Consider the following 25,742-nt stretch of genomic DNA (forward strand, 5'->3'; position numbering starts at 1 on the left):
AATAAATGTGTCCCGTCTAATCGAGAACTGTATCTTCCCCCATAAGCCCTGACCATCTCCCACTTTTCAGGGAGCTGTCTGTCTGTGTGTGTCTGTGTGTACCTGTTGGTGGGGGTGGAGAAGACTCCCAGGATGATGTCCCTGCCGTGCATCCTGATGACAGGGCTGGTGGAGTGGAGCAGGTTGAAGTAGAAGTGGGAGTCTCCAGGGACGGAGCAGTTCAGTCTGGCCTTCAGGAACGATGTCCACTGCTTCTCCAACACCCTCTGAGAGCCACCCAGGTCCCCCTTACACACCCTCGCCACCCGAGACACCTGTACCTGAACACACGTGCACGCAAGCACGTGGAACAGACAGAACAGTCAATGACCTCGCACAATTCTACACATCAATGACTATGTACAGAGTTTTCCGCGCTGGGACAGTTTGAAGTGCACATATTTCACACATAAGATTTAGTGGTTGCCATATTCATGGGCTCATATTCATGGAGAATGTATAATAAAGACTGATAGATTTAAGTCAGAATTATGTTTTATTATGTTTTATACCACAATAAACAATCGTTCAAAATGAAGATAAAAACCTTTTTAGCCCTTGGGTGATCTCATGAAAATGTCAGTGCATTTGAAAACTGCTTCTTTGAACAATCTCAACCCAAACTACCGTGGTACAGTGTAAGTCTCCACTTACTGTGAGCCCTACAAACATGCAGCATGAAATGCCTGCGCTAGCACATTTCCACCAAATGTGAATTGCTAATTTATTAGATAAAAAGGCTTCTTGTTACTGTCATATTTTTTGCATGAGCACGTATCCCCACTCTGATATGACTGATGCCATTTGGAGTGGTTATGAAAAAGCTTTTCCCCGTCTAGATATGCAACAGCACAGACACACAGATACACAGAAACACAGATACAGGGAAAAAGGTCATCAGAAGTACTAGGCTGGTATTGACATTTGAATAATAACATGAGATGGAACATCCAGGCAGGCAGACACACGACACAGAGGGGTGTGTCCAAAGCTTTACCATTTTGTCTCGTACCTTCTCCAGGTAGTTAAACTCCATGGCCATCTCTCTGAAGAAGAAGTAGATGTGAGGACCCCATTCCACTGAACTGACAAAATAGGGCTCTGGAAAGGAGGGGAGAGGACCATGTTACACAGCGATAGTGGCTTGAACAAACACATCCCCATAGAGCTGTAAGAGACAGAGTTAGATGCCTCCCTAATCCCAGCCACAAACACCAGCGTTGTTAAGTATAATAATAATATAATATTTAGCAGACGCTTTTATCCAAAGCGACTTACAGTCATGCATGCATAAAAAATTTTTGTGTATGGGTGGTCCCGGGGATCGAACCCACTTCCTTGGCGTTACAAGCGCCGTGCTCTACCAGCTGAGCTACAGAGGACCACAGTAGGCATACCATTTGAGATTTTTTTTTAAATTGAGAAGGCTCATTTTCGTTGTCAGTTTCAAAAACCTGTTCTTGTTTGGTGCCTACTGAATACTACAGTGGCTTGCAAAAGTATTCACCCCCCTTGGCATTTTTCTTATTTTGTTGCCTTACGACCTGGAAATAAAATGGATTTTTTGGGAGGTTGTATCATTTGATTTACACAACATGCCTACCACTTTGAAGATGCAAAATACTTTTTTTTGTGAAACAAACAAGAAATATGACAAAAAAACAGAAAATTTGAGCTTGCATAACTATTCACCCCCCCCCCCCCCAAAGTCAATGCTTTGTAGAGCCACCTTTTGCAGCAATTACAGCTGCAAGTCTCTTGGGGTATGTCTCTATAAGCTTAGCACATCTAGCCACTGGGATTTTGGCCCATTCTTCAAGGCAAAACTGCTCCAGCTCCTTCAAGTTGGATGGGTTCCGCTGGTGTACAGCAATCTTTAAATGTTAATGTTTCCCCTTAAACCCCTCGAGTGTTGCTTTAGTAGTATGCTTAGGGTCATTGTCCTGCTGGAAGGTGAACCTCCGTCCCAGTTGTCACGAATTCAGCCGAGGCTGCCCCTCCTCCTTGCTCAGGCAGGTTTCGGCGTTCGTCGTCACCGGCTTACTAGCCACTACTGCTCCATTTATCATCACTCAATTTGTCTTGTCTTGTCTTGTCAATCACACACACCTGGTACTCATTCCCTCATTAGTATGTGTATAAGTGTTCCCTCTGCCCCCTTGTCCTTTGTGAGTGATTGTTCATTGTGAGAGTGAGTAACTCTTTCCTTGTATGTAGCCAAGGTGGATTTTTCCCTTGTGCTAGTTTCGTTTTGACGCTTGCTGCGCTTTATTCTTGTACACTGAATAAACTCTGGATTTCTGTGTTTTACCTCCTGCGCCTGACTCTGTCATTCACACCTCATCACACCAGTCTCAAATATCTGGAAGACTGAAACAGGTTTCCCTCAAGAATTTCCCTGTATTTAGCGCCATCCATCATTCCTTTAATTCTGACCAGTTTCCCAGTCCCTGCCGATGAAAAACAGCATGCTGCCACCACCATGCTTCACTGTGGGGATGGTGTTCTCGGGGTGATGAGAGGTGTTGGGTTTGTGCCAGACATAGCGTTTTCCTTGATGGCCAAAAAGCTCAATTTTAGTCTAATCTGACCAGAGTACCTTCTTCCATATGTTTGGGGAGTCTCCCATATGCCTTTTGGTGAACACCAAACGTGTTTGCTTATGGCAATGGCTTTTTTCTGGCCACTATTCCGTAAAGCCCAGCTCTGTGGCGTGTACGGCTTAAAGTGGTCCTATGGACAGATACTCCAATCTCTGCTGTGGAGCTTTGCAGCTCCTTCAGAGTTATCTTTGGTCTCTTTGTTGCCTCTCTGATTAATGCCCTCCTTGCCTGGTCCGTGAGTTTTGGTGGGCGGCCCTCTCTTGGCAGGTTTGTTGTGGTGCCATATTTTAATAATGGATTTAATGGTGCTCCGTGGGATGTTCAAAGTTTCAGATATTGTTTTATAACCCAACCCTGATCTGTACTTCTCCACAACTTTGTCCCTGACCTGTTTGGAGAGCTCCTTGATCTTCATGGTGCCGCTTGCTTGGTGGTGCCCCTTGCTTAGTGGTGTTGCAGACACTGGGGCCTTTCAGAACAGGTGTATATATACTGAGATCATGTGACACTTAGATTGTACACAGGTGGACTTTATTTAACTAATTATGTGACTTCTGAAGGTAATTGGTTGCACCAGATCTTATTTAGGGGCTTCATAGCAAAGGGGGTGAATACATATGCACGCACAACTTTTCCGTATTTTTTTTTTTTAGGGGGTAGATCAGCTTTAATATTGCAGATAGATTGTAACTTCCACCAATGTAATTGTCTGCATCACTTCCAATCTCCCATATGTTTTTATAAATATATACAGTATCTCACAAAAGTGAGTACACCCCTCACATTTTTGTAAATATTTGATTATATCTTTTCATGTGACAACACTGAAGAAATGACACTTTGCTACAATGTAAAGTAGTGAGTGTACAGCTTGTATAACAGTGTACATTTGCTGTCCCCTCAAAATAACTCTACACACAGCCATTAATGTCTAAACCACTGGCAACAAAAGTGAGTACACCCCTATGTGAAAATTTCCAAATTGGGCCCAATTAGCCATTTTCCCTCCCCGGTGTCATGTGACTCGTTAGTGTTACAAGGTCTCAGGTGTGAATGGGGAGCAGGTGTGTTAAATTTGGTGTCATCGCTCTCACACTCCCTCATACGGGTCACTGGAAGTTCAACATGGCACCTCATGGCAAAGAACTCTCTGAGGATCTGAAAAAAATAAGTGTTGCTATACATAAAGATGGCCTGGGCTATAAGAACATTGCCAAGACCCTGAAACTGAGCTGCAGCACGGTGGCCAAGACCATACAGCGGTTTAACAGGACAGGTTCCACTCAGAACAGGCCTCGCCATGGTCGACCAAAGAAGTTGAGTGCACATGCTCAGCGTCATATAAGGTTGTCTTTGGGAAATAGACGTATGAGTGCTGCCAGCATTGCTGCAGAGGTTGAAATGGGTGGGGGGTCAGCCTGTCAGTGCTCAGACCATACGCCTCACACTGCATAAAATTGGTCTGCATGGCTGTCGTCCCAGAAGGAAGCCTCTTCTAAAGATAATGCACAAGAAAGCCCGCAAACAGTTTGCTGAAGACAAGCAGACGAAGGACATGGATTACTGGAATCATGTCCTGTGGTCTGATGAGACCAAGATAAACTTATTTGGTTCAGATGGTGTCAAGCGTGTGTGGCGGCAACCAGGTGAGGAGTACAAAGACAAGTGTGTCTTGACTACAGTCAAGCATGGTGGTGGGAGTGTCATGGTCTGGGGCTGCATGAGTGCTGCTGGCACTGGGGAGCTACAGTTCATTGAGGGAACCGTGAATGCCAACATGTACTGTGACATACTGAAGCAGAGCATGATCCCCTCCCTTCGGAGACTGGGCCGCAGGGCAATATTCCAACATGATAACGACCTCAAACACACCTCCAAGACAACCACTGCCTTGCTAAAGAAGCTGAGGGTAAAGGTGATGGACTGGCCAAGCATGTCTCCAGACCTAAACCCTATTGAGCATCTGTGGGGCATCCTCAAACGGAAGGTGGAGGAGTGCAAGGTCTCTAACATCCACCGTCATGGAGGAGTGGAAGAGGACTCCAGTGGCAACCTGTGAAGCTCTGGTGAACTCCATGCCCAAGAGGGTTAAGGCAGTGCTGGAAAATGATGGTGGCCACACAAAATATTGACACTTTGGGTCCAATTTGGACATTTTCACTTAGGGGTGTACTCACTTTTGTTGCCAGCGATTTAGACATTAATGGCTGTGTGTTGTGTTATTTTGAGGGGACAGCAAATGTACACTGTTATACAAGCTGTACACTCACTACTTTACATTGTAGCAAAGTGTCATTTCTTCAGTGTTGTCACATGAAAAGATATACTCAAATATTTACAAAAATGTGAGGGGTGTACTCACTTTTGTGAGATACTGTACATTTATACATACATACACATATATATATATATATACATACATATATATATATATATATATATATATACATACATACATATCCTTTAAAATATATATATATTTCCCTTTATTACTTTCCAACCCCACCATCCCCTCCCTAATTGGAGTAAACTAGCGAACAACAATGCTTAAGCCTCTACTTCATGCTTATACATACTATATACATTTTATGGACACAGACACTAATTATATTTTGTTTGTTTTTACTCCTGAACTTCCTCCGATCATTTTCATGCCATATCTTTCTAACTGTGCTCTTTCACAAAAGCTCACAATATATAACCTATATACTTATTATGGACACAGCATGTCTTACACTAGTTATCTTGTTGTTATTAGTTGTTGTTATTAGTCCCATCCTTCAGCTCCATTCAACACCTCCCATCTATCTCTTAACACCATCCATATTGGATTTCTATTTGCCATATATTTTTCAACTGTACTGTGATGTTTTACAAAAGTTCTGAACCTTTCTATTGTCATTGTTTCTACAGTTTGTGAATTGAAAATAAACATCTTTGCTAAAAGTATTATTATATTATTGATCGATTGACTATGACTTTTCAGATCACCCAGTAGTGATATCTGCAGGATCAGTTCCATGCAAATATTGCAATCCTTCAGCCATTCCTGGACCTGTGTCCAGAAACAAGCTACAAATGGACAGTACCAAAACAAATGATCTAATGATTCTGTCTCTTCACAGCCAAATCTGCAGAGCTGGGAAGATTGTATCCCCCATACAAATAACATTATATTGGTAGCAAGAATTTTATATAATAATTTAAATTGAAAAATTCTAAATTTTGAATCCAGCGTCGTTTTGCGTATCAGTTCATAAACACTATGCCATGGAATCGGTACGTCAAAAATCTCTTCCCAACTATTTTGCAATCTATATGGGACGGCTGTCAATCTTTTGGTCCTTAAATGTAACTGGTAAACCTTTTTATTTATCACAATTTTCTTTAACCAATTATGTTCTTTAATGCAAGGCCGACAGACAAGTTCCTTACTTTTTCCTCCTTCCACTTTCCTCTTCCATTTTTGCGGTAATGCTGCAATTATTTGGTTGTAATTTTGGGTAGAGCAGACATTTCCATATGTTTTTGTAAGCTGCATGTGCGACATAACTCCACCATTCCTACCGATAATATCATTTACGAAGATTATACCTTTTTTAAACATTTTCTAAAAAAAGAACCGTTTTTTATCAATTAGTATATTTGAGTTTAACCACAATATTTGTTGCAATATTTGTTCTGTAATTTCTGGAGGATTAAATAGAAATTGCAACCAACTTTCTATGGCTTGTTTTAGAAATAGTGATATTTGGGAGATTATTTCCTTTTCAAATACCTGAAAGTGAGGGGTTGTAATCTGAATAAAGGGAAAAAGTCCCTTCTTGAACATTGGGTGAGACAATCTTACTAGTTTGCTAGAGAACCAGTTTGGATTTAAGTATAATTTTTGTATGACTGAAGCTAACACTTTTCCGTTATATATTTTTTAGAATTCTTTGAAACTAGTTATTTTTTTCATTTCACTTCACCAATTTGGACTATTTTGTGTATATCCGTTACATGAAATCCAAATAACAATCCATTTAAATTACAGGTTGTAATGCAACAAAATAGGAAAAACGCCAAGGGGATGAATACTTTAGCAAGGCACTGTACTCAGGCCATCAATCAATCAAACTTTATTTATAAAGCCCTTTTTACATCAGCAGATGTCACAAAGTGCTATACAGAAACCCAGCCTAAAACCCCAAAACAGCAAGCAATGCAGCCACATACAGACACAGAGCAGACCTGAGCCCTCAGCCCTGGATCCTCTGACCTCAGCAGGGATGCTGCTGACTAAGGCAATGTAGTGAGTCTGACACAGATATTGATCCTGATAGTAAGTGATGTAGACATAAACAGAGCCTTCTAACAACAGAGGCAACACACACACAAATACAAACAAATACACACAGCAGCCGCACACATACACACACAGATGCAAACACACACACACGCACACAAATAAATACACAGGGAAGTACCTCTGAACCATTTGGAGTCGTGTTTGACTGTGCGGAGTGCAGGACTGTCCCCCAGGCTACGGTAGATCACAGCGTCTATCGCCAGGAAGTCCGTCACAGTGGCCGTAAACAGATTCCCCTCTGGCAAAACACACACACAGTCAGTTACAATGGGAAATTGAGACAGTAACAGCTCATATCACAGCATAGATCATTGCAGAAGGTAGTGTGTATAGTGTATAGTGTAAAGTGACATTACATTACACAAATCAAATCATACAACTGTTGACCAATGAACAATGTATGAGTACATTAGAGATAATTACAGTGGCGCAACAGAGCCTCTAGTGCACAGTGGACAAATCCCTCTATTTCTACTGCTCAGTAATGTGAAATAAAGGCTTCCTATTGTTTCAACCACGGCCATAGATTATGTGATGATGGGGAACTACTGCAGCTACACAATGAGGTGTTTAAAACAATGAGTGTTTACTCACCTGCGAACAGAGCCACGTTGGCGTGTTTAGGGTCATAGGGACAGCGGGCCATCCCACTGACTGTCTCTCCCACCATCTCCAGAGTGTCTCCCTGGAAAACACACACACAAACACAAATATCTCACTATACTGTATAATGTTGCTGGAAAACATTGAGTGAAATTCACCTTCACATGCAGTAAACATACAGGTAACTGCCAAAATAAAGGAAACACCAACATAAAGTGTCTTAATAGGGCATTGGGCCACCACGAGCCAGAACAGCTTCAATGCATGTCATAGATTCTACAAGTGTCTGGAACTCTATGGTGGAAAACGCTGTCTGAGGCGCCACTCCAGAATCTCTCATAAGTGTTCAATTGGGTTGAGATCTGGTGACTGAGACGGCCATAGCATATGGTTTACATAATTTTCATGCTCATTAAACCATTCAGTGACCACACGTGCCCTGTGGATGGGATCATTGTCATCCTATTGGGGCATAGCCATGGTAGCCAAAATAATGGCCAAAATAATGGCCTGCCCAAAATTGTTATACATGACCCTATGCATGATGGGATGTTAATTGCTTAAATAACTCAGGAACCACACCTGTGTGGAAACACCTGCTTTCAATATACTTTCTATCCCACATTTACTGAAGTGTTTCCTTTATTTTGGCAGTTACCTGTACATGCCCACAGAGTATGGAAATTAGCATATATTATAAAATATTCACAATATTATTATTCACCCTCTGCAATTATGCAAATGACACAAATACACACAAACGCAACCTTTTGAAACGCATGCAGCTAAACAACCACAGTCGAAATCGTCACACAGACACACCATCCCTGATTGAAAATGAATTAAATAAATGAAATACTGTGGTTGTCATTAAAACCAGCTATAAATAAACCCTAGGTTTGCTAACTAGTCCCAGGAGAAGCCCTGAGCACATCAGCCCAGCGCAGGTTTCACTGCTTAGTGTCATTAACAGCCAGAGATAATGGGCCAGGTATAGAGGAGGGAGTCAGTGTGCTGGTATGTTGGAGATGTGACAGACTGAACATATCACTTATCTGAAAGCCTTTGATAGTGAAACTGGATCCCCCCCATCCACCTCCTCCTTTCACTCTGCTAATAGATATTCTGGAGGAACGTTGAGAAATCGACTGAGCAAATGATTCATATTTATGCACACTTTTTCCTGAGGTTTTTCAAGTGGTTAGTCTGATTGACAGAGCAAGGATGTGGTTGTAATATGGAGCAGGTAAATGGGTAGGTCTGAGGTGTGCTCTTTCAGGACAGAGTGTGTTTCGGGTGGTGAGCAGCTCCAAGTACATGAGCAGTGCAACCACTTAGCGTTTTCCTTCTAACTGGCATGCCTGGGTTTCACCAGAGGGGAAGAAACGAATTACCCAGACACATCATAAGCACAGCCTCCTCCTCAGTCCTGGCTGACACTCTCCCAGCCCTTGCCTCTGAACTCTGATCATCTGTAAGCTCCACATACAAGTGTAAGCATGGTGCAATAGCTACTGATATCTGAGGAAAGCAGGGCTTTGTTGCCTCTCTAAGGGCCTCCCTCTCTCTCTGCCTTAGGTATTGAACAAATGAGGCAAATAAGTTGTAAATGTGCGAGTAAGCAATATGCTTAATCGTGTTTGTGAGTGAGCTCTAGGTTCCAAGAAAAATCAGAGTCCATTTATCAATGACGCACCAATCATTAAACTTTGATGCATGGCTGGACTGCTGACAGGTAGAGATGTGCTCAGCTTCCCAAAGCAGTAATGACTGCTGTTTGAGTAAGAGAGATAGTGTGTGTGTACGTGCGTTCTATAGGTACTCACAGTATAGTTGGCACACAGCGGATTGAAGGCGTTAGTCCCACATACAAACAGACCTCCTTGTCGACTCAGCAAAACCTTCATGAAGTTCCGACACTCGTCCTGATAGGAGACAGAGAGGGAGAAATAAGGGGGGTAGAAATCAGAATTGATTGTCTGTGACTTATTATCCTACTGCTAGGTGAAATTAGGCTTCTAAATGCATGATGGGAGGAGTTATCACATCATTAACACTGTCAATCACTTATTATTCAGCTCTATGGAGGCTCCCTGTCTGCATGCCTGCAGCATCAAAGAGTTTCCATTGGCTCACACCAGCTATTGATTGACAGATGGTAATCCCAGCTAACCTTGAGCTTTCAACCAGCACTCACTTAACTGCAGTAGTACGACCCTTATTACCATGTCATGTTAATGAGCAGCACGCCACTCACTAGAAGATCCAACATGTCATAGATAGTTGAACAGTGACTCATAGTAAAATAACCATGTTTATTATTCCTGCCACCTGTGTGAGTGTGTCTGTGCAGTGAGTAGTATCCCTGTACATGTAAATCCCTAGTGGCCTGTTCACCCCCTCCCTCCCCTCTCCTGTCCCAGTGAGCATGGCTCCAGCTCCTGGCCCTGCACCTGGTGCCTCAGACTCTGACCCTCCACCACGAGCCCCACTCACCGAGCAAAGCCATTGATGTCATTGGAGGGAGAGGGGGGAGCGGGGATGGGAGGAGGAGGGGGAGGGCTAGGGGCTGTTATTCCAGATGCTCCAGTCCCCAACAGGGTTCTCATTTTTCCACGGCCGAGCAAAGCAGCGAGGGGATTTGGGGAGGGGTGACGGGAGGGGGCGGCAGCGTGTGTAGAGTGAGGCGAGGTGAGAATTCCTCACGCTGCGGTGGTACTAGACAGGGAGACGAGTGACATACGAGGAGCCACTGCTCACTGCATACTAAATCATGACTGTGTGTGTGTGTGTGTTTGTGTGTGTGTGTGCGTGTGTGCGTGCGTATATCTGTATCTGTGTCTCTCTCTCTGTCTGTGTGTGTGTGTCTGTGTGTTTGTGTGTGTGTGCGTATATCTGTATCTGTGTGTCTCTGTCTGTGTGTGTGTGTGTGTGTGTGTGTGTGTGTGTGTGTGTGTGTGTGTGTGTGTGTGTGTGTGTGTGTGTGTGTGTGTGTGTGTGTGTGATGGACTGCACAGATTCAGAGTTCGTGTCAGTGTGATGTACATGTTTGTTTTTCAGTGGGACTGCTGTCTGAGCTGAAAGCTTCAACCAGATGTAACACACTGCACGCACACTTAATGACAAACGAGACGCAGTGCCAAAATCAATAAATACTTATAAGAGTACATAAGCCTAGCCAACACACAAAGTGTGGGCTTTTGGCATTGCCCTGCAGCGTAAATTGAAATACAGGATGTCTGCAGTATAAACAACAGGGATTTGTACTGTTTGGAAGCATCTCATCTCTTACATCATTGTGATCCATGGTGTATAGCTTTATTTGCTTGACTTTTTATCATTTTTGATTTTATTGTCATAATCTGCCTTCATATACATAATTTATTTGGCTCCTGTATTAAACCATACAGCCTGTACTTTATCTAGGGCCACATTCAGCTCTCCTTCCACCCTGTTTCCCTCCTCCTCTCTCCCCTCTCACCCCTCCCTCTCCCTGGGCACACTCCAGACAAAGCGCCACCTGTGCTGGCTGGCAGTTCTTTCACTTGACCCAGACCCAGATGATCGCAGCTCCACTTCTCACTGTTTGTGTTACACCACTGCATTATTAATACAGAGCAGCCCGGATGAATTATGCAGTGTGCCGCAGATATGAATACAAACATGTTGGTATTCGTGGTATTGTGAGTCAGTGTGTGTGTGTGTGTGTGTGTGTGTGTGTGTGTGTGTGTGTGTGTGTGTGTGTGTGTGTGTGTGTGCGTGCGTGCGTGCGTGCGCGTGTGCGTGCACGTGCTTCCACAGGGTTCCACAGAGCAGCAGGACTACAGTACAGTACGACTCTGAGCTTTTAGCCAGATGTGTGTGTGGGACTGAACACACTGAGGGTTCCTTCCTCTACAGCTGTTGACCTGAACATATGCATTCCTCTCCCTGCTGATTCCCAGCCTGTAGCCCACCGTTCCTCTCTTTACTCTCAGTCAGACCCAGACCTCGCTCAGAGGAACAACAACCCTCTGTTACCACAACACATCTGCTCACAACAACCCACCACAGTCAGAGAGCAATACTACTGAAGACTCCCTCCACCTAGTGCATCTGGTTTCCACTGATCTAATCCTCCTGATGTTGAACTGGTTGCACAATCACACACGTTCCTAGTGTGGTTCACCTTTGTTTCATAAACCTACAGTATGTTATTACCTAAGCATAGAGATTTAAGGAACTCCACTAAAAGAAGTCGACTTCCTTGGACCATGATGTTTTCACTAAACTGAGGATGAGCTAATTACCATAGCTGAGTTTAGCCATGCTCGAACGACATTGGGCGGAGATACATAAAAAAAAAATTAAGCTAGTTTCCTGCAATTCTACACATTTTGTCATGGCTTATGCAGTGTTCTTATACTGTCAGCGACTCAAACATTAAAACAAAATCAATGGGGGCCCCATGCCATGACATTTTTAGAATTTTAGATTCTCCCTGACAGTCTAGTTTTTATTTTGCTGATTGTTAGTTCTCAAAAATATATACCTCCATCATATTTTCTACATATTTTATAAATGTTTTACCATCCCGAAAATTATTTAGAAGAAATATATATATATTTTTTTGTATCATATTTTTGGGAGTGGCAGCAACGATTTAGCAGCGGCGGAACGCCGCAGCTAAATGAATATAGGGGAAACACTGTATCATCACAGCTTCTCACTAAAACCTCAAAAGTTTCCGTAGCATGCTCGAATGGGTACATCACTGCTGGGACCAGCCAAGAGCTCAGAGAGAGACAGAACTCTTTCCACACTCTAGCAGGCTACTCTCCTCTCCTCTCACCTCCCTCTCCTTGGGTGATCCACGCTTGACTCTGATCATCAGAAGCAGATCTGTCATTTCAAGGCAACATTCTGACTTAGACTTTGATGTAAAGCAGAGTGACTGTGGCACGAGAGGGTGGAGGCGGAGGGCGAATGGGGAGGACAAATTAACAGCAGTGCTAAATTAGCACAAATTTGCCCGTAAAAAGGCACTTCCTGCCCACGTCCTCTCTTACTCAGCATGTTAGTACTAATCCTCTCCCAAGCTCCTCTTGTCTCTCGCAGAGGCTGTTTGATGCTAATCCTGTGTGAATGCACTACAGGCCAGCATCAACATCTCCCCTGAAGAGGAGGAGGAAGGGGAGGGGGGGGGGGGGAGATTCAGAGACTATCTAAAGCAGCCATGTGGCAGTAATGGTTAGGACACCTTTAGGCTGACCCAGAGTTGCAGGGTCAGCTCCCTGTCAGGAACACTGTGGTCTCTCCTTGACCAAAACACTTAACCCAAATTACTGCAGTATGTGGCCTGCTAAGGAAATGAAAAGCATGTTCTCCAGACCATTTCCAGAGACCTTCTCCCTTACCTCACCTCGCTCATCAACTCATCCTTGACCGCTGGCTATGTCCCGTCTGTCTTCAAGAGAGCGAGAGTTGCACCCCTCCTCAAAAAACCTACACTCGATCCCTCTGATGTCAACAACTACAGACCAGTATCCCTTCTTTCTTTTCTCTCCAAATCTCTTGAGCGTGCCGTCTCTAGCCAACTCTCCTGCTATCTCTCTCAGAATGACCTTCTTGATCCAAACCAGTCAGGTTTCAAGACTGGTCATTCAACTGAAACTGCTCTTCTCTGTGTCACGGAGGCTCTCCGCACTGCTAAAGCTAACTCTCTCTCCTCTGCTCTTATCCTTCTAGACCTATCTGCTGCCTTTGATACTGTGAACCATCACATCCTCCTCTCCACCCTCTAGGAGTTGGGCATCTCCGGCGCTGCTCACTCTTGGTTTGCGTCCTACCTGACAGGTTGCTCCTACCAGGTGGCGTGGTGAGAATCTGTCTCCGCACCACATGCTCTCACCACTGGTGTCCCCCAGGCCTCAGTTCTAGGCCCTCTCTTTTACATTTACATTTTAGTCATTTAGCAGACGCTCTTATCCAGAGCGACTTACAGTTAGTGAGTGGATACATTTTCATACTGGCCCCCCGTGGGAAACGACCCCACAACCCTGGCGTTGCAAGCGCCATGCTCTACCAACTGAGCTACACGGGGCCTCTCCTATTCTCTCTATACACCAAGTCACTTGGCTCTGTCATTACCTCATATGGTCTCTCCTATCATTGCTACACAGATGACACACAATACATTTACTCCTTTCCCCCTTCTGATAACCAGGTGGTGAATCGCATCTCTGCATGTCTGGCGGACATATCAGTGTGGATGTCGGATCACCACCTCAAGCTGAACCTCGGCAAGACGGAGCTGCTCTTCCTCCCGGGGAAGGACTGCCCGCTCCATGATCTCGCCATCACGGTTGACAACTCCATTGTGTCCTCCTCCAAGAGTGCAAGGAACCTTGGCGTGACCCTGGACAACACCCTGTCGTTCTCCGCTAACATCAAAGCGGTGACCCGATCCTGCAGGTTCATGCTCTACAACATTCGCAGAGTACGACCCTACCTTACACAGAAAGCGGCACAGGTCCTAATCCAGGCACTTGTCATCTCCCGTCTGGATTACTGCAACTCGCTGTTGGCTGGGCTCCCTGCCTGTACCATTAAACCCCTACAACTTATCCAGAATGCTGCAGCCCGTCTGGTGTTCAACCTTCCCAAGTTCTCTCATGTCAACCCGCTCCTCCGCACACTCCACTGGCTTCCAGTTGAAGCTCGCATCTACTAAAAAACCATGGTGCTTGCCTACGGAGCTGTGAGGGGAACGGCACCTCCTTACCTTCAGGCTCTGATCAGACCCTACACCCAAACGAGGGCACTACGTTCATCCACCTCTGGCCTGCTAGCCCCCCTACCTCTACAGAAGCACAGTTCCCGCTCAGCCCAGTCAAAGCTTCTACCCCCCCCTCCCCCACCCCCCCATAAAAAAACAAAAAAACAAACGAGGGCACTACGTTTATCCACCTCTGGCCTGCTAGCCCCCCTACCTCTACGGAAGCACAGTTCCCGCTCAGCCCAGTCAAAGCTTCTACCCCCCCCCCCCCCCCTCCCCCCCATAGAAAAATATAAAAAAGTTGGTTGTCCCACTGGCTATCCTAAATTGAATGCACCAATTTGTAAGTCGCTCTCTGCTAAATGACTTAAATGTAAAAATGTAAAGGTAAATGTTCACCGCTCAAAGGTTGTTTTGGGCAGCTGGAGAGTTTCTGTATATTTAGGGCATCTGCAGAAACATAATACAACAAACATACAATAAGATGTGAAACCATATCATGGTGAGACTGGTTTTATCTTGTTCGGAGGACTAAAATGCAGACCCCCTCTGAGAGTTGGTATCAACAACATATTGATCAAACAATCTTACTAATTACTGCACATAAGAACGCAAAACTGCTCTTTAAAAAAGTCTACATGGAGCTTCCTTTGTTTGCATACTGGCTGACCATGCCCTTGTGCTTGGCATTGAGCCAGCCGAGGCCAGGGATTATCTCTCTCTCTCTCTCTCTCTCTCTCTCTCTCTCTCTCTCTCTCTCTCTCTCTCTCTCTCTCTCTCTGTGTGTCTGAGTCTGGGCTGAATACAGCTGAGACAGTCTCCAGGGGGAGAGGGGAGAAGAAAGAAAAAAAAGGAGAGGGAGAGAACGAGAGAAAGAGTGAATCTGAATTCAGCTGGACAGTAAAATGGCTCCTTTAAGGTCCACCAGGAGGAGAAAAGGCAAAAAATTTGGATATTGAATTTACCGCCCTTTCTGATCAACCAACCGGAAACATTTAATTACAAAACCAATTACACTGGTGGCGAATGTATCACATCTGACAAAACCATCCTGTGAGCAGGACAGGATATTTGCAGGAGGTAAAGTGGATGAGTGGAGGTTGGGAGTGGAGGGTATGAGTGGAGGGAGGAGGATGAGAGCAGAGAGTGAGTGGATGACAGGGGCCTAGAGGATAGAGACTTGAGTGAGTGTGTGCAGGGCTGGATTAATGCAGGGGCTTACAGGGGCTGAAGCCTCTGGGCCCAGACCAATGGGGCACCCAAGAGGAAGCAAAACAAATATATATATATATTATATACAGTGCATTCGGAAAGTATTCAGACCCCTTGGCTTTTTCCACATTTTGTTACGTTACAGTCTTATTCTAAAATGGATTAAATCGTTTTTTTCCCTCATCAATCTACACACAATACACTCTAAAAATTAGGGGTTCAACAAGGGTTCTTCTAAGATCCTCAAAGTTTTTCAAAGAACCTTAGGGTTCTTGGCACTGAAAATGGCCCACAAAAGGTCCTTCCAAGAACCCCATAGGAGGTAGGGTTCATCGAGGAACCTCTTTAGTTGGTGGGGGATCTTGCAGGAACATTTCGATTTGAAAGGACAGCAGGTGCAGGCACTTAACTGAAAAATGTAAAGATCTCTTCAATTTAAGGTAAGGTTTGTACCTTGTATGATCTAAATTGATATTCTTTTTTCATATTTGTGCCAATCTTTCTAAAAGAGAAAATTGACACAATTCAATGGATATCAATCAACAAAGAGGTAAGAATATGTATGCTATAAGAATAGCGTGCAGATGACTGAACTGCTAAATTTTGTGTCTGCAGGTATACAGACGAGGAGGCATACAAAGCTATTTTTATTGGTATGTTATGCAGATCACATTTACCATCCTCCTCACTTACCTCTTCAATTAATATCCCATAGGCCTCTACATTATGGATAAGGTATGTGTATGAAAACCATTATCAAAACAGTTTTTTTCATTCACATTCACCACAAAAACCAAGGTTTGAATACTGTTGTGTGCATGTTTTGTTAATTATCTGTATAATTACTATTTTAGGGATTCACAGACTTCACCCTCCCTACTCCTCTGATCAATATAACGGGAAACCTGTTCGATCACCATGCACTGCAAAATCATTCTGGCTATTGATACGGAGAACATCAACACATTAACATAAACACGCCAGAGGATATGCCCATTGGACTTGGGGCTCTGCTGGGAGTTTACCTCATATTTAGATTTTTTTATTCTGCTTTGCCACTAAAATCATAATAAACACTGAGAACAAAAATATTGTGTTATTGTTGTTATTGTTATGTGTATTATTAATAATAATAATAATAATAATGGGGGGGTTCTTCAAAAGGCTATTTGAGGATCCATTAAAAGGGGTTCAGTTTAAATTTGAAGAACCCCTAAAGGAAACTCCAGGAACCTTTTCTTTTTAGAGTGTACCCCATAATTACATAGCAAAAACAGTTTTTTAGAAAATGTTGCTAATTGATCCCCCAAAAACAAAAACTGAAATATCACATTTACATAAGTATTCAGACCCTTTACTCAGTACTTTGTTGAAGCACCTTTGGCAGTTATTACAGCATCGAGTCTTCTTGGGTATGATGCTACAAGCTTGGCACACCTGTATTTGGGGAGTTCCTCCCATTCTTCTCTGCAGATCCTCTCAAGCTCTGTCAGGTTGGATGGGGAGCGTTGCTGCACAGCTATTTTCAGGTCTCTCCAGAGATTGGGTTCAAGTTCAGGCTCTGGCTGGGCCACTCAAGGACATTCAAAGAATTGCCCCGAAGCCACTAATGCGTTGTCTTGGCTGTGTGCTTAGGGTCATTGTCCTGTTTGAAGGTGAACCTTCGCCCCAGTCTGAAGTCCTGAGTGCTCTGGAGCAGGTTTTCATCAAGGATCTCTCTGTACTTTGCTCCATTCACCTTTGACTAGTCTCCCAGTCCCTGCCGCTGAAAAACATCCCCACAGCATGATGCTGCCACCACCATGCTTCACCATAGGTTTCCTCCAGACGTGACGCTTGGCATTCAGGCCAAAGAGTTCAATCTTGGTTTCATTAGACCAGAGAATCTTATTTCAAATGGTCTGAGAGTCTTTAGGTGCCTTATGGCAAACTCCAAGTGGGCTGTCATGTACCTTTTACTGAGGAGTGGCTTCTGTCTGGCCACTCTACCATAAAGGCCTGATTGTTGGAGTGCTGCAGAGATGGTTGTCCTTCTGGAAGGTTCTCCCATCTCCACAGAGGAACTTTAAAGCTCTATCAGAGTGACCATCAGGTTCTTGGTCACCTCCCTGACCAAGGCCCTTCTCCCCCGATTGCACAGTTTAGCCGGGTGGCCAGCTCTAGGAAGCGTCTTGGTGGTTCCAAACTTCTTCCATTTAAGAATGATAGAGGCCACTGTGTTCTTGGGGACCTTCAATGCTACAGAAATGTTTTGGTACCCTTCCCCAGATCTGTGCCTCGACACAATCCTGTCTCGGAGCTCTACGGACAATTCCTTCAACCTCATGGCTTGGTGTTTGCTCTGACATGCACTGTCAACTGTGGGAACTTATATAGACAGGTGTGTGCCTTTCCAAATCATGTCCAATCAATTTAATTTACCACAGATGGACTCCAATCAAGTTGTAGAAACATCTCAAGGATGATCAATGGAAACAGGATGCACCTGAGCTCAATTTCGAGTCTTATAGCAAAGGCTCTGAATAGTTATGTAAATTAGGTATTTCTGTTTTTATTTATTTGCAAAAATGTCTAAAAACCTGTTTTTGCTTTGTCATTATGGGGTATTGTGTGCAGATTGCTGAGAATTTTTATTTATTTAATTCATTTTAGAATAAGGCTGTAATGTAACAAAATGTGGATAAAGTCAATTGGTCTGAATACTTTCCGAAGGCACTATAGTGTCCTCCACTAATATTGGCACCCTTGGTAAATATGAGCAAAACGGGCTGTGAAAAAAATGTATTTGCTGTTTATCCTCTTGGTCTTTCATTCAGAATATTCATAAAAATCGAAACATGTGTGCCACAATTATTGGCACCCCTAGAAATTCTTAAGAGTGAAATCTAACTGAAGTATTCTACCATTCATTTTACTTTTTAAGTTCACCTGAGTGATTAGGAACACGTAAGTGACTTCCTGTTTCACTGGGGTATAAATATGAGGTGACACACAGGCCAAGTTCCCATAGTCATCCATTACTATGGGAAAGACCCGAGAATACAGTAATGATGTGCGACAAAGGGTTGTTGAGCTGCACAAATCAGGAAATGGCTATAAGAAAATAGCTCAACGGTTGAAAATGCCCATTTCCACTATCAGGACAATAGTTAAGAAGTTTAAAGCAACTGGAGATGTTAACAATCGGCCTGGAAGAGGACGTGTGTCTATATTGACCACACGCACAGTGAGGAGGATGGTTAGAGTGGCCAAAAAATCTCCAAGGATCACAGCTGGAGAATTGCAGACGTTAGTTGGGTCTTGGGGTCAGAAAGTCTCCAAAACTACGATCAGACGCCACCTACATAATTACAAGTTGTTTGGGAGGGTTGCCATAAAAAAGGCTTTGCTGTCATCAAGCAACAAACTCAAGCGCCTACAGTTTGCCAAACATTACTGGAACTTTCAATGGGACTGGGTTCTATGGTCAGATGAGACCAAAATAGAGCTTTTTGGAAACAAACAACAGAGGTGGGTTTGGCGTAGACAGAATGATAGCCATGCAGAAAAGTTTTTTTATTTTATGTTAAGAATTTATTTTTTCTTTCAGTTATTTTGCTTTATTTAAAGGTTAGATATTTGTGAATATTTTAAATGAAAGACCAAGTGGATAAACAATAAATACTTTTTACTCAGGTGTAGACAGGCTGCTGCTGCCTGCTTTCGCTCTGCTAATCATCAGATGGGGGGAGGAGAGGGGGTAGGGGTCCACGTCGGTAACTGGGGGCCCTGCATTGATTGGGTAACTGATGAATAATAATCATAAAAATAAAAATAAACTGCATAATAAATCATTGTGACTGGTCAATAGTGTGAGTCTGGGGCTGGACCCAAGCCTGTAAGAGGCCCAAGAGGCAAAAAATAATGTTATTTTTTTAAATAATTTTTTTTATCCAACCATAGCCCACTCTCAATGTTCAAAATACACCAGAGAGCATAATTTAGCCACAGAGGAGCAATAGTTTATAAAAAAAGAACTGTGGATTAATCTTTATCACAAGCACATACAGGTATCTGCCAAAATAAAGGAAACACCAACATAAAGTGTCCTAAAAGGGTGTTGGGCCACCATGAACTGCCAGAACAGCTTCAATGCGCCTTGGCAAAGATTCTACAAGTGGACCTAAACCGTACCAGGAAAATGCACCCCACAACATACAGTAACATATACTTTGTATCCCTCGTTTACTCAAGTGTTTCCTTTATTTTGGCAGTTACCGGTTTGCCAGTCAGGAAGGCCACAGTTTGGGCAGCATGCGTGTCAAATATACAGCTTGTTGCGTTGTGGCCATAGACATATAATCCATAGAAGGGTTTTGTAACCTCTTACCCTGGGAATTTGACAATAAACTCATAGGTACACTAGCAATGGATGCCAGGCCTGACTTGAATGGGAACTGCCATTTATGGATTCTATTTCTATGGTTGGTTGCGGCTGTCGTTTTGCCTTTTGCAGATTTCAAAATACAATTGCGGGAAAAACGTACAACTTTGAAAGCAAATGCCTACTGCTGGAAACAGAAGACTAATCTGTTTGTAGAACCAATATATATTCTCAACAACTCTTTCAAAGTAGCTCATCTTGAGATAAGCTATTGCCACGACGAGCGCATCGGCCATCACCGTGAGTAGCCTATGGCTTTATCTTCATCATTAGGTGAGTCAGTGTGCCCCTGGAAATTGTATTTAGTAGCCTACTGTAGCCTATGATATATATATACTGTATATACAGTACCAGTCGAAAGTTTGGACACACCTACTCATTCAAGGGTTATTATTCTACATTGTAGAATAATAGTGAAGACATCAAAACTATGAAATAACACATATGGAATCATGTAGTAACCAAAAAAGTGTTAAACAAATCAAAATATATTTTATATTTGAGATTCTTCAAAGTAGCCAACCATTGCCTCGAAAATGTCCCTTTGCTATCGTCAATGTGAAAACGGGCTAAGATTCTACCAACTTTGCACATCTCTTTGGGCAACATACTGTATATCCATTGTTGTTTTTGTCAAAATTGCTCAAGCTCAGTAAATTTGGTTGGGAGTCATTGATCAATAGCAATATTCAAACCTTCAGGACTGAGACTCGACCACTCAGTAACACATAACACCTCTTGGAAAGCCATTCTGGTGTGTCTTTGGAATTAATATGTGTGTAATTGTCCCGCTGAAAAATAAAATTCTATCCCAGGGTTACGTTTTCAGGAGACTGAGGCAGGTTTTCCTCTAATGTTTTACCTGGATTTGATCCTTTCATATTTATTTTGATCCTGACAAACTTCCCAGTCGCTGTTGGTGAGAAGCATACCGATAACAAAATGCTGCCACTACAATACTTGAAAATAACAGTATAACTTAAAAGCCTTGTTGCAAACAGAATGTATGATTTGAGTGGATTTTTTAAAACACAGGCTTCCTTTTTTTTATTTTGTCATACAGGCCAGTAATGTGGAGTGAATGCAATGCTGTTGATTCTCTGTATTTTCAGGTATTGTGGTGGCAGCATCATGTTATGGGTATGCTTGTCACTGGCAGGGACTGGGGAGTTTGTCATGATGAAAATAAATATGAAAGGAGCAAAGCCCAGGTAAAAAGTAAGAGGAAAACCCACCGTAGTCTTCTGTAAACCTAACCCTGGGATAGAGTTTTATTTTTCAGCGGGACAATTACACACATTTAAATGTCAAAAACACACCAGTGGCTTTCCAAGAGGGGATGAGTGTTCCTGAATAGTCCAGTCTCAGTCTGACTTAAATCTGCTTGAAAATCAGAGACAAGGTTTGAATATTACTGTCCATCATTGATTCCCAACCAAATTTACTGAGGCTGAGCAATGGCTATATGTTGCCCTAAGAGATGTGGAAGGTTGGTAGAATGTTATTCAAAGAGATTCACAGCTGTAATAGCTTCCAAAGGTGCTTCCACCAAGTGTTAAATCTGGGGTGTGAAGACATATGCAATCAACACATCCTAATTTAAAAAATATATATAATTTGGAAAATGTTCTATTCTTTTTCTTTTACTCTGAAAATGTGGAGTAGGTTGTGTTGATTGGTAGGATTTATTTTTAAGGCAGCAAAATGTGAAGACTGTGAAAGGGGTGTGTTGTCTTTCAATAGTGACTTTAGCTCAGTATTTGAATTATTTATTTTATACAGTCATTTCTGCTCATTTATATCAAGGGTGTCAATCATTTCGGACCCCACTGTGTGTGTGTGCGAGTCTGTGTGTATGAAGGCCAGGGCACAGAGAACAGGATGAGGGGCCGGGTGCTCTTATCTCTGCCTCATTTCCGTGTGACTCACTGAATTACCAGAGTCATTAGGGCCAGGATGGCCTTTTATTCTTCTCAGTCAGGCCTGTGGCTCTCCTCAGGGGCATGCAGGTGGGACTGACTCCCCCTCTCTCCCCTCTCTCCCCCATACCCGTCCTTGTCTCCTCCACCTCCCTCTCCCTATTCTCCTTTGTCTCAGGGTGTCTCACACAGATTTGTGTCAGGTGTTATTTTCAGTGTTAAATCAGCCATTTTTCTCTGCCTGGTGGGGATCAACCTGGACTGCCTTCACTCCCCTCACTCTCCCACACAGACACCTTTCAATAATTCCCTGGTCGGTTGGTGTGTGAGCTGGGATAATGTGTTTGAAGTCAGACAGGAGAGGCACTGATCCGTTGTGGGTGGTTGGGAGAGAGAAGGGCTGAGGAGGGAGAGTGGGTGTGTGAGAAATAGCTGAGGTAGTCATGCGTGGGTTGGGTTGACTGTAGGGACTGTTTCACTGTTCATTCTTCGCCACATCTCAGCTCACCTCCTTGGTTTCACCTCCCCCCTCCATTTTGTGAGGGCACACACCGCAACTGGAATGTCCTGCGGGGCGGCCATGTTTGTAAAGGGTGGGAAGGCTGGACCTGTGAAGTGTGTAATGATTTAGGTGAGCAGGAACACTGGGGTGACACATGGTCGTGCCCCCTTCCGCTAGGTAGAGCCAGCAAGATGCCAGTCAAACCATTGGCACCATGAATGCCCGGCTCCAGGTGGCAAAGTGGGGCCTGTGCCATGTTTCAGTGTGTGTTTGTGTTTTTGTGTTTGTGCGTCTGTGTGCATGTGCGCAAACCTGTAAGTGTGTGTGTGTGTGTCTGTGTGTGCGCGAAGCGCGATCATGCATTCCCCAGCTGACCTCGTGCTTGCCCTTCATCCGGCAGGTCCTGATGTCATTTTTGTTGGACTCCCATGTTCTCTTCTACAACAGACAGACACAGAGAGGACAGAGGACAGAGTAGTTAGCCACAGACATTCCAACAGTGTCACTGAAGCTGGTCAGATAGTACTGTAAGATGTTAATGAGGTGTGTGTTCACGGAGAGGGCCTCACCTTACTGTAGAACATCTCGTCTCCCGCCACATTGTCCAGCTCCACACGGAAAAGGTCATCTCTAACAGACAAAGAGCATGGCAGTCAGCCAACAGTAAGACAAAGCTAAGTCTTAGACAGGCACTCAACTGCACTCCACATGCTCTCGCACATAATGCCTCTACAAATACTCTACTGTCCTATGGACAATTCTGGACATGCTACAGAATAATGGTTGGAGAAGATTAAAGATTGAATCCAAAAATGTAAGAATCCACATAATTTTTTTCTGTTCATACACTGTAAGTTATGAAATATGTGGGCTATATCTATGCAACAATTTACAATAAAATCTGAATAAAACAGATTTGTATTCAGTTCTGTATAATGTGGTTCTGTAATGTGATACATTTCAGGCTATGGGTGATGAATAAAAATGTACAATTGCATAATGAGCGCTAGTCTTTTCCCCTTGGTTTTGTTTAGTCTCATTCGAGTTGACTAAATTTGGTTTTGCTGGGAGGCCTGAATTCTCCATATCTGTCTCACTTGGGAAGACATTGAATTAATGGATGATTTAATCAAGCAGTTTTCCCGCGTTCATAACCCACCCCCACACAGCAGCACACAATGCCAATGAGAGGCCCCATCATATAATACCACCATCATATAATACCATCTCAGTGCATTCATGCTACTCAATGCCCCGCACTGCACTCACTGCTAATGCATAAATAATTATTGTATAACCTTGCTGTGCCTGTGAAAGTGTCTTTCAAATCTGAGTTAGGGCAGGAACCTTAAGGAAGACGCTAACAGCTGATGTTGCATATTGATCAACGGCCTGTATCTACCATGAATAAGATGGAGAGGTTCATGTTGTGCAGAGCTCCTTTCAGACACCAGGCATTGAATGTTCTAATCTGTAAATCTGCCATAGCTGGTATTGCAGCAGTATCGATCTTATCTCCTAGATCCTGCTCTGCCTCCCATCGGCACTGCTCTGCCTTACTTCTCTCATCAGCAGAAGGCAGGCTCTCTCTGAGTGTGTGTGTGTGTGCACTTACATGTGTGTGTGTGTCAGAGTGTGTGTGCTTGTGTGTACGTGTCTTTGGTGAGGGGAACAGGGTAAGCCTTAGCGCTACTCTAGTTAATTATTCACTGGTGGCTCCTCTAGGTTTGTTAAAAGATTCCCTCCCTAGGTTACCTCCCTCACAATGCAGGACGTGGCTAAGTGGTGTGGATACAATTACTATACACTTACTCTGTGCCTCGCTCATTGGGCTGAGTCAAAGTTTAAGCAAGCTACAAACATTCAAGTAGAGCAGTTTGTGTGGCATATTCACATCTAGAGCACTTCAGCCCTGTCTAGTATTAACATATGAAAATGTGAACAGGCCTCCTAGTCGGTGGGGCTGGCAACCAAGGCTGCTGTGGTTTGAAGAGGCCAGTGAAGATTGTTCTGCGGTCTCTCCTATCTGCCTCTGTCTCCTTCAGGTTGTTTGAATGATGCAAAGCATGAGGCCTGCTCTCTCTGCTTTACTGTTGCATTTTACACTGTTTATGTTACAGGATGCTCAGAAGGCAGGCTAGGCCATCAATCTCCCTGACAACCACTCATAATTCCTCTGACTGGCATTTGGAGACCTGCAAATTTAGTTAATAGATGTGTGTGGATCGCCGTTCATATTTATAGGCAAGAACCCTGTGAACTGTCCAAAGTGGACAACATTTTTTTCCCTCTCAAATGCTATTTTTGGGCCGTTCAGACACTGAGCTTCTCTGAGCCTTTCTGTGCCGTCAGACATTGACTTTGCAGAGAATTCCACTGAAAACAAACTGAGAAACAAACGGAGCATGGCTTTGTGCCCGTGGTTGCACCTTTACAATGCAGAAAACCGCTGGTCTCTAGCTCAAACCGTTCAAAACTAAATACCTATTTTACAGGAGCTAAAAATACCTAAATGACCCCCCGGTGACCTCTGGTGACCTCTGAGGTCAGCGTCTCTCCACGGCCAGCGGCTGGCCAGCGACACTGCTCACTCTCACTCTTCAGCCTATAATGGAGAGATATATTCTACTCCCTCCCTCCTGCTGCAGATGGTAAAATCCTCTTACGGTTGACCACATTGCAAACCAATTAATAATGTATTGGCCACGTTCCTTGGTAACCTCTCTCTTCTTCAGATGAACACTGCTCAATTGGTTTATTTGTGTGGATTAGTCCAGTGGATCTGGAGCAGTGTGATAGGTCCAGGGAGTCCACACATCTGCTTACAGAGAGGAGAGCACTGGAACGTGGTTAGCTAATACAGTAGAGAGACTAGGTGTGGGTCTCTCTCTCTCTCTCTCTCTCTCTCTCTCTCTCCTCTCTCTCTCTCTCTCTCTCGTCTCTCTCTCTCTCTCTCTCTCTCTCCTCTCTCTCTCTCTCTCTCTCTCTCTCTCTCTCTCTCTCTCTCTCTCTCTCTCTCTCTCTCTCTCTCTCTCTCTCTCTCTCTCTCTCTCTCTCTCTCTCTCTCTCTCTCTCTCTCTCCTCTGTCTCTGTATCTCTTTCTCTAACTCTCCTCTCTCTCTCTCCATCTGTCATCAGCCAGTAATGGGAGAGGACAGAGCGACAGAGCGGTGGTAGCTTCCCACCGAGTGCTTGGGGCTCGGGGTAGGGCTTTAATAGTCCTTGCAGTATGAACACCTATGCTAATGGTGACAGGATTGGGGCTCACTGGAGCCTCTTATCAGGCTAGCCACTCTGCTACAGCTTTCAACCAATCAGCCAGCCTCCCCACAG

The 25,742-nt window shown here is 43.8% G+C and overlaps 1 protein-coding gene across 1 annotated transcript in view; it reads right to left on the reverse strand.

Moving 5' to 3' along the window:
- LOC311130272 (semaphorin-6B-like) overlaps window positions 1-25,742 on the reverse strand; it is a 151,188-nt gene that overhangs the window by 46,813 nt on the left and 78,633 nt on the right. Inside the window, exons 4-10 of the mRNA XM_084162993.1 lie at window positions 22,979-23,039; window positions 22,785-22,847; window positions 9,423-9,521; window positions 7,588-7,678; window positions 7,112-7,231; window positions 1,052-1,140; window positions 103-320 (exon numbers count right to left, since the gene is read on the reverse strand). Of these exons, the coding sequence (XP_084019119.1) occupies window positions 103-320; window positions 1,052-1,140; window positions 7,112-7,231; window positions 7,588-7,678; window positions 9,423-9,521; window positions 22,785-22,847; window positions 22,979-23,039 (741 nt within the window). The remainder of the gene's footprint in view (window positions 1-102; window positions 321-1,051; window positions 1,141-7,111; window positions 7,232-7,587; window positions 7,679-9,422; window positions 9,522-22,784; window positions 22,848-22,978; window positions 23,040-25,742) is intronic.

This window comes from Coregonus lavaretus (assembly GCF_964263955.1).
Source record: "Coregonus lavaretus genome assembly, chromosome: 6".
Classification (NCBI taxonomy): domain Eukaryota; kingdom Metazoa; phylum Chordata; class Actinopteri; order Salmoniformes; family Salmonidae; genus Coregonus; species Coregonus lavaretus.